Here is a 10,000-nt window from a genome sequence, read left to right as displayed (position 1 = left end):
CAAGGGGGACACACGGACGTTGTTTATTGCCATTGACAATACTGTCCTTTGACAAGGGGGACACACGAACATTGTTTATTGCCATTGACAATGCTGTCCTTTGACAAGGGGGACACACGAACATTGTTCATTGCCATTGACAATACTGTCCTTTGACAAGGGGACACACGGACATTGTTTATTGCCATTGACAATGCTATCCTTTGACAAGGGGGACACACGATCATTGTTTATTGCCATTGACAATACTGTCCTTTGACAAGGGGGACACACGAACATTGTTCATTGCCATTGACAATACTGTCCTTTGACAAGGGGGACACACGAACATTGTTTATTGCCATTGACAATGCTGTCCTTTGACAAGGGGGACACACGGGCATTGTTTATTGCCATTGACAATGCTGTCCTTTGACAAGGGGGACACACGGACATTGTTTATTGCCATTGACAATACTGTCCTTTGACAAGGGGGACACACGGACATTGTTCATTGCCATTGACAATACTATCCTTTGACAAGGGGGACACACGAACATTGTTTATTGCCATTGACAATACTGTCCTTTGACAAGGGGGACACACGGACGTTGTTTATTGCCATTGACAATACTATCCTTTGACAAGGGGGACACACGGACATTATTGCCATTGACAATACTGTCCTTTGACAAGGGGGACACACGGACATTATTGCCATTGACAATACTGTCCTTTGACAAGGGGACACACGGGCATTGTTTATTGCCATTGACAATACTGTCCTTTGACAAGGGGGACACACGATCATTGTTTATTGCCATTGACAATACTATCCTTTGACAAGGGGGACACACGGACATTATTGCCATTGACAATGCTATCCTTTGACAAGGGGACACACGGGCATTGTTTATTGCCATTGACAATGCTATCCTTTGACAAGGGGGACACACGAACATTGTTTATTGCCATTGACAATACTGTCCTTTGACAAGGGGACACACGGGCATTGTTTATTGCCATTGACAATACTATCCTTTGACAAGGGGGACACACGGACATTGTTTATTGCCATTGACAATACTATCCTTTGGCAAGGGGGACAATGTATGAACAAAAGAATAATGACGGTTTACAAAGAATTTGACACATTGCTAAGAGTAAAAAAGAAAATCAACGAAAAACAACAAGAACAACAGCAGCATAAAATAGAACATATTACTAGGATAAAAAAAGGAAAATAAAAAAGTTCGACCATCCAACTTTCAACAAAGTCATCCAAATTTATAAACTGTGGAACTGGCATCGTGGTTACAGTGTTTTTTCGATAACTATAAGGCTTTCGAAGTTAATTTCTTTTTCAGACCATCCCAAGCTAGGGCGATGAATTTCGCTAGCGATCTTATTCTTATTTCATCATCTGTCAAAAAAGCATACTGGTAAGGTTCATTTCTTTAAGTTTTCATCGTTGAAAACTAAGCATTTCTTTCGAATTTCTTCATAATACTTACACATAAAAAAGGAAATGAGTTTCATCTTCAACTGAATCACTACACGTTCATAGAGAGTGGGGGAGAGAGAGGGGAGAGATGGGGAGGGGGGGGGGTGGAGAGAGGAGAGAGAGACAGAAAGGGGAGGTGACAGAGAGTGAGAGGAAGAGAGAGAGAGAGGGAGAGTGAGAGGAAGAGAGAGAGAGATACATACACACACACACAATTTGTAATATTATGTAGTTTGTGTACACATGTTCTGAGCAAAAAATAGATTCAAATGTGGAATATATTTACTAAATTAGAGGTGTATGAGAGAGAGAAAGAGAGAGAGAGAGAGAGAGAGAGAGAGAGAGAGAGAGAGAGAGAGAGAGAGAGAGAGAGAGAGAGAGAAACAGACAGAGAGAGAGAGATTACAAGAAAAAATCTTTATACATGAGGATACATTGATGTTTATTAAATGAAAGAGTTGTTTGTTGTGTTCACATGTGTGTGTGTGTATGTGTGTGTGAAGTTCTGTAACAATAATATAGTATGACTGATAGCAGTCTACATAACTGATTTGAGACTGCTGGGAAACAGACCCTGGCCTGACTGATCCATTCCGGGGGGTTGAACCATCTTGTGTATTGAATGTAACTGAATTTTATTTCTTATATGAAGCTGAATCCTTTTTCACTTAAACAAAAAGCAAATTTGAGTTTAAACAATTATTTGAAACAAATAAGCATGCACATTGTTAATATCGATATATTTTTTCACACTGTATTACACGTTTTCTCAACAGTTATAAGCTTATATTCAGTAACTGACAGTTTTTGTTTTTCATACATAGTAAAAAGCTTACTGTTCAGTTACATATTATGTGTTTATATAAATACATGTATAAAATGTAACTGAACTGTATTTATCATTTGAAATTTTACTTTCACGTGTGAGCATGTAATGCAGCTGCATACTCAAATAGATGTATGAATGACTTTGAAGTTTACACCAGAAAAAGAGTATTTGCTTTAAAAAAAAAAAGGTTTTGATTATGAAATAATTATATACATACATACATACATACATATATATATATATATATATATATATATATATATATATATATATATATATATATATATATATATATATATATATATCTTACTGAATCACGGTCATCACAAAAATCTGTAATATGTGAAAATGTGTTGTTGATGTCAATTTTTCAAAAACTGATAGTGATCATAAAGCAGACAGCCACACTGTTAATACCCATATTGAGTTTTTTTTCATATTGTATTAATTGTTTTCTCTATGATTAAGCTTATAAAGCATTACTTAATAGTTTAACAAAACGTTCAGTTACATTATATATTTAACATGTATAAAATGTAACTATCTTGTGTGTTTCTGTGTTTGTTGGTCACATTTAGGTGCATTTCCTCTTTCATTTAAACAAAAGCAAATGTGAGTTAGAAATGATTTTTGTTTCCTTTGTGGCTTTAATTTCGAAAAAAAAGTGAAAATAAAATAAAATAAAATAAAATAAACAATGTAAAATCCAAAACAAATTTGTGTGGTCTATAGATCACAGACAGACAGACAGACAGACAGACAGAGCATGAGAGAGGAAGAGAGACAGAGAGTGATCGTCCACTTACGAGGCGTGACAAACACGTATGTTACCGCCCTTGACCCACAGATTGAAAACTCCATTTCTGTAGAAGGTCAAGCTGAAAGGAAATCCAGGGAACAAGTTCCGTTAGTCAATGTTAACTATCAGCCATGCGAGGATACCAAAACTGAAGGCTAACCAAACAATCAGAATTGCACAGATTAGAGTAGACTGCAATAGAACATAATGGAGACATGAAGGGAGACTAGACTGCAATAGAACATAATGGAGACATGAAGGGAGACTAGGCTGCAACAGAACAGAATGGAGACATGAAGGGAGACTAGGCTGCAATAGAACAGAATGGAGACAGGAAGGGAGACTAGGCTGCAATAGAACAGAATGGAGACATGAAGGGAGACTAGGCTACAATAGAACAGAATGGAGACAGGAAGGGAGACAAGGCTGCAATAGAACAGAATGGAGACAGGAAGGGAGACTAGGCTGCAATAGAACAGAATGGAGACAGGAAGGGAGACTAGGCTACAATAGAACAGAATGGAGACAGGAAGGGAGACTAGGCTACAATAGAACAGAATGGAGACAGGAAGGGAGACAAGGCTGCAATAGAACAGAATGGAGACAGGAAGGGAGACTAGGCTGCAATAGAACAGAATGGAGACAGGAAGGGAGACTAGGCTACAATAGAACAGAATGGAGACATGAAGGGAGACTAGGCTACAATAGAACAGAATGGAGACATGAAGGGAGACTAGGCTACAATAGAACAGAATGGAGACATGAAGGGAGACTAGGCTACAATAGAACAGAATGGAGACAGGAAGGGAGACTAGGCTGCAATAGAACAGAATGGAGACAGGAAGGGAGACTAGGCTGCAATAGAACAGAATGGAGACAGGAAGGGAGACTAGGCTGCAATAGAACAGAATGGAGACAGGAAGGGAGACTAGGCTACAATAGAACAGAATGGAGACAGGAAGGGAGACTAGGCTACAATAGAACAGAATGGAGACATGAAGGGAGACTAGGCTACAACAGAACAGAATGGAGACATGAAGGGAGACTAGGCTGCAATAGAACAGAATGGAGACATGAGGGGAGACTAGGCTGCAAGAGAACAGAATGGAGACATAAAGGGAGACTAGGCTGCAAGAGAACAGAATGGAGACATGAAGGGAGACTAGGCTGCAATAGAACAGAATGGAGACATGAGGGGAGACTAGGCTACAATAGAACAGAATGGAGACATGAAGGGAGACTAGGCTACAATAGAACAGAATGGAGACATGAGGGGATACTAGGCTACAATAGAACAGAATGGAGACAGGAAGGGAGACTAGGCTGGAACAGAACAGAATGGAGACAGGAAGGGAGACTAGGCTACAATAGAACAGAATGGAGACATGAAGGGAGACTAGGCTACAATAGAACAGAATGGAGACATGAAGGGAGACTAGGCTACAATAGAACAGAATGGAGACATGAAGGGAGACTAGGCTACAATAGAACAGAATGGAGACATAAAGGGAGACTAGGCTATAATAGAACAGAATGGAGACATAAAGGGAGACTAGGCCGCAAGAGAACAGAATGGAGACATGAAGGGAGACTAGGCTGCAATAGAACAGAATGGAGACATAAAGGGAGACTAGGCTACAATAGAACAGAATGGAGACATGAGGGGAGACTAGGCTACAATAGAACAGAATGGAGACAGGAAGGGAGACTAGGCTGCAATAGAACAGAATGGAGACATGAAGGGAGACTAGGCTACAATAGAAGAGAATGGAGACAGGAAGAGAGACGAATGGAGAACAGAAAAATGAAGGACTGTCAGCATTGCATGAGGGACTGTCAGCACTGCATGAGGGACATGAAAACCGTTTGTAGAGACCCAGGAGTGGACACACAACCTGTACAGCGCCCCAATGACTTTTCACAGTCGATGGATAAAAAGAATAGAATGGAAGAGAATAACCAGACGTGTACAGGGAATATTGGATGGTGTGGTGGGGCGGGCAGTAGATATACGGTGCAAACACCAATTGGAAATTATATATAAACAAAACACAAGGAGAATTTACACAAATTTGCACATACATTACCAACCAGTCACGCAACACCACTGAGGATAACAAACAATCCTGTAATCCAAAAAAAAAAAAAAAAAAGAAAGAAGAAGAAACCGAAACTGATCAAACAATCAATGCATTAAGAAAAAAGACACTGTTCCTTCGATATCCAGAATGAATGACAGATGACAGAATGGATGACAGATGACAGAATGAACGACAGCTGACAGAATGAACGACAGATGACAGAATGAACGACAGATGACAGAATGAACGACAGATGACAGAATGAACGACAGCTGAAAGAATGAATGACAGATGACAGAATGAACGACAGCTGACAGAATGAACGACAGATGACAGAATGAACGACAGCTGACAGAATGAACGACAGCTGACAGAATGAACGACAGATGACAGAATGAATGACAGATGACAGAATGAATGACAGATGACAGAATGAACGACAGCTGACAGAATGAACGGCAGATGACAGAATGAACGACAGCTGACAGAATGAACGACAGCTGAAAGAATGAATTACAGATGACAGAATGAACGACAGCTGACAGAATGAACGACAGCTGAAAGAATGAACGGCAGATGACAGAATGAATGACAGATGACAGAATGAACGACAGATGACAGAATGAACGACAGCTGAAAGAATGAATTACAGATGACAGAATGAACGACAGCTGACAGAATGAACGGCAGATGACAGAATGAATGGCAGATGACAGAATGATCGACAGATGACAGAATGAATGGCAGATGACACAATGAACGGCAAATGACGGAATGAATGACAGATGACAGAATGAACGACAGATGACAGAATGATCGACAGATGACAGAATGAATAGAAGCAGAACAAACTGGACGAGGAGGTGGTGGAGGATGAATGGAAGGGGAACAATCTGGACGAGGAGGTGGTGGAGGATGAATGGAAGGGGAACAATCTGGACGAGGAGGGGGTGGAGGATGAATGGAAGGGGAACAATCTGGACGAGGAGGGGGTGGAGGATGAATGGAAGGGGAACAATCTGGACGAGGAGGTAGTGGAGGATGAATGGAAGGGGAACAATCTGGACGAGGAGGTAGTGGAGGATGAATGGAAGGGGAACAATCTGGACGAGGAGGGGGTGGAGGATGAATGGAAGGGGAACAATCTGGACGAGGAGGTAGTGGAGGATGAATGGAAGGGGAACAATCTGGACGAGGAGGTAGTGGAGGATGAATGGAAGGGGAACAATCTGGACGAGGAGGGGGTGGAGGATGAATGGAAGGGGAACAATCTGGACGAGGAGGGGGTGGAGGATGAATGGAAGGGGAACAATCTGGACGAGGAGGGGGTGGAGGATGAATGGAAGGGGAACAATCTAGACGAGGAGGGGGTGGAGGCGGAAGATGGGGAGAAAGAGGAAAGAAAACTAAAAACAAAGGAAAAAAGAAAGAAAGAAAGACAAGAGACAGAGAGTTGTGACAGGGAGGCTGCTGTGTATTTTAACACTCATTCAGTGCAGCTTTGACAAACGAGGCAAACAAAATAGATAGAGCAAGTGTTTTTGATCGCAAACAAAAACACGTACAACAAAACTAAACCAATTTGACTTTCCAAATAATACTATGCCCTTTCCCTTCTTAACAATTTTACTATTAAGCTGTCGGCTTGTCTCCCACAATATCCACACAAGATGCCAACAAAAGAACGTTTGGAGCTATGGCCATCCATTCCCGCAGGTGTACCGCTTCGGAGGTCAATTTTCCAACCGAGGATTTTTTTTCATCATCTGAATTCAGCATGCTAAACAGATGTTTTCTTTTTGATACAGCTGTATCAAAAAGGAGACAGACAGACAGGCAATCTAACAGAAAGAAGACATACAGAGAGAATGAGAGAGATGGCGAGGGAGTGAGAGACACATATACAGACAGACAGAGGCCGAAAGACTCGGAGACATGAGCTAATTTGACTAACTTGCACATCTCCGCCCAGACGGGCACCCCATCCTCGTTGGGTGGATCCCGGGGGTCGTAGTTGGGTGCCGAGGGGACGACGCCGTTCTCCGGCAGGTAGTCGCCGTTGAAATACTCCCCGTCGGAAACCTGGCTGTCGAAGAACAGGCCCGCCTGTAACGAAGTGGTCAGGTCAGATGGTCCTTTCCATAGATTTATTCCATTCTCCATAGAAAGTGTCTATCCAGAAGAAAAAAACATAAGAAAGAAAGAAAAGAAAAGAAAAAAAAGAAAGAAAAAAGAAAAGAAAAGAACATCTCGCCCTTCATCAATGAGGCAGTGATGTCAGACGGTTCTTTCCACAGGTTCAGTTTACTTCCACTAGAAAAAACAAACAAACATGTGTTGTCAAGAAAAACAGGCCCTGCCTAAAAGAAAAAAAAGTAGTCAGGTCAGATGGTCTTTTCAAGTGTTTATTCGGTTCTCCTTTAAATATCTCTCCACTGAAAAGACCAGACCCCCTGCCTTTAACAATGTTCAGGCAGACAGTCATTTCCACGGCTTTATTCTGCTCTATGTGAAAAAAACAAACAAACAAAAAAACTGTCGAGAATAAAAGGCTATGTCTGTAACAAGGTAGTCAGGACAGACGGTCCTTTTCACAGTTTGATTCCACTGTCATTCAAATAAAAAGGTAACTGTTAAGTATATGTCCCTATCTTTAACAAGGCAGTAAGTATAGACGGTGATTCAACTAGCTTTGTTCTACTCTGAATTTGGAGAAAAAAAAAGTGACTGTCGAGAAGAACACCCTTGCTTTAACAAGGTAGTCAGGCCAGACGGTCTTCATTTCATGTTCACTGCAACCCGCCTGATACAGGGTATACAGAGTGGCCGGTTTTCTCCTATTTTTAGTCAGTTTACCTTCTTTTTTTTCCTTTTTTTGGTTTTGTTTTGTTTTGTTTTTTTGTGTTTTTTGTTTGTTTGTTTTGATTGCAAAACATCTTCACTGCCATTATCCGACACCGACAAAACAAGTTTCACCCCCACCCGCAATTTTCCATCCCATGAACAGTCACATCAGCTGCCCCTTCTCTCTGCTGTTTTTAGTTCCGCTCGTCTACAGGGAACTGTCCAGTTACTGAAATCTGACTGGATGACTGAGGGAACTGTCCAGTTACTGAAATCTGACTGGATGACTGAGGGAACTGTCCAGTTACTGAAATCTGACTGGGTGACTGAGGGAACTGTCCAGTTACTGAAATCTGACTGGATGACTGAGGGAACTGTCCAGTTACTGAAATCTGACTGGATGACACAGGGAACTGTCCAGTTACTGAAATCTGACTGGATGACACAGGGAACTGTCCAGTTACTGAAATCTGACTGGATGACACAGGGAACAGTCCAGTTACTGAAATCTGACTGGATGACACAGGGAACTGTCCAGTTACTGTAATCTGACTGGGTGACACAGGGAACAGTCCAGTTACTGAAATCTGACTGGATGACACAGGGAACTGTCCAGTTACTGAAATCTGACTGGATGACACAGGGAACTGTCCAGTTACTGAAATCTGACTGGATGACTGAGGGAACTGTCCAGTTACTGAAATCTGACTGGATGACTGAGGGAACTGTCCAGTTACTGAAATCTGACTGGATGACTGAGGGAACTGTCCAGTTACTGAAATCTGACTGGGTGACACAGGGAACTGTCCAGTTACTGTAATCTGACTGGGTGACACAGGGAACTGTCCAGTTACTGAAATCTGACTGGATGACACAGGGAACTGTCCAGTTACTGAAATCTGACTGGATGACTGAGGGAACTGTCCAGTTACTGAAATCTGACTGGATGACTGAGGGAACTGTCCAGTTACTGAAATCTGACTGGATGACACAGGGAACTGTCCAGTTACTGAAATCTGACTGGATGACTGAGGGAACTGTCCAGTTACTGAAATCTGACTGGATGACTGAGGGAACTGTCCAGTTACTGAAATTTGACTGGATGACACAGGGAACTGTCCAGTTACTGAAATCTGACTGGATGACTGAGGGAACTGTCCAGTTACTGAAATCTGACTGGATGACACAGGGAACTGTCCAGTTACTGTAATCTGACTGGGTGACACAGGGAACAGTCCAGTTACTGAAATCTGACTGGATGACACAGGGAACTGTCCAGTTACTGAAATCTGACTGGATGACACAGGGAACTGTCCAGTTACTGAAATCTGACTGGATGACTGAGGGAACTGTCCAGTTACTGAAATCTGACTGGATGACTGAGGGAACTGTCCAGTTACTGAAATCTGACTGGGTGACACAGGGAACTGTCCAGTTACTGTAATCTGACTGGGTGACACAGGGAACTGTCCAGTTACTGAAATCTGACTGGATGACACAGGGAACTGTCCAGTTACTGAAATCTGACTGGATGACTGAGGGAACTGTCCAGTTACTGAAATCTGACTGGATGACTGAGGGAACTGTCCAGTTACTGAAATCTGACTGGATGACACAGGGAACTGTCCAGTTACTGAAATCTGACTGGATGACTGAGGGAACTGTCCAGTTACTGAAATCTGACTGGATGACTGAGGGAACTGTCCAGTTACTGAAATCTGACTGGATGACACAGGGAACTGTCCAGTTACTGTAATCTGACTGGGTGACTGAGGGAACTGTCCAGTTACTGAAATCTGACTGGATGACACAGGGAACTGTCCAGTTACTGAAATCTGACTGGGTGACACAGGGAACTGTCCAGTTACTGAAATCTGACTGGGTGACACAGGGAACTGTCCAGTTACTGAAATCTGACTGGATGACACAGGGAACTGTCCAGTTACTGAAATCTGACTGGATGA

At 42.2% G+C, this 10,000-nt stretch overlaps 1 protein-coding gene across 1 annotated transcript in view; it reads right to left on the bottom strand.

Annotated features, from left to right (window-relative positions):
• The window catches only part of LOC143287034 (cell surface hyaluronidase CEMIP2-like), an 82,795-nt gene that overhangs the window by 40,568 nt on the left and 32,227 nt on the right, over positions 1-10,000 (bottom strand). The window contains exons 15-16 of the mRNA XM_076595048.1: positions 7,147-7,298; positions 3,119-3,190 (exon numbers count right to left, since the gene is read on the bottom strand). Coding sequence (XP_076451163.1) covers positions 3,119-3,190; positions 7,147-7,298 — 224 coding nt within the window. The remainder of the gene's footprint in view (positions 1-3,118; positions 3,191-7,146; positions 7,299-10,000) is intronic.

This window comes from Babylonia areolata, chromosome 10 (genome assembly GCF_041734735.1).
Source record: "Babylonia areolata isolate BAREFJ2019XMU chromosome 10, ASM4173473v1, whole genome shotgun sequence".
NCBI lineage: Eukaryota > Metazoa > Mollusca > Gastropoda > Neogastropoda > Buccinidae > Babylonia > Babylonia areolata.
The sequence above is the reverse complement of the archived record's forward strand: the minus strand, read 5'-3'. Positions and strand labels throughout refer to the sequence as shown.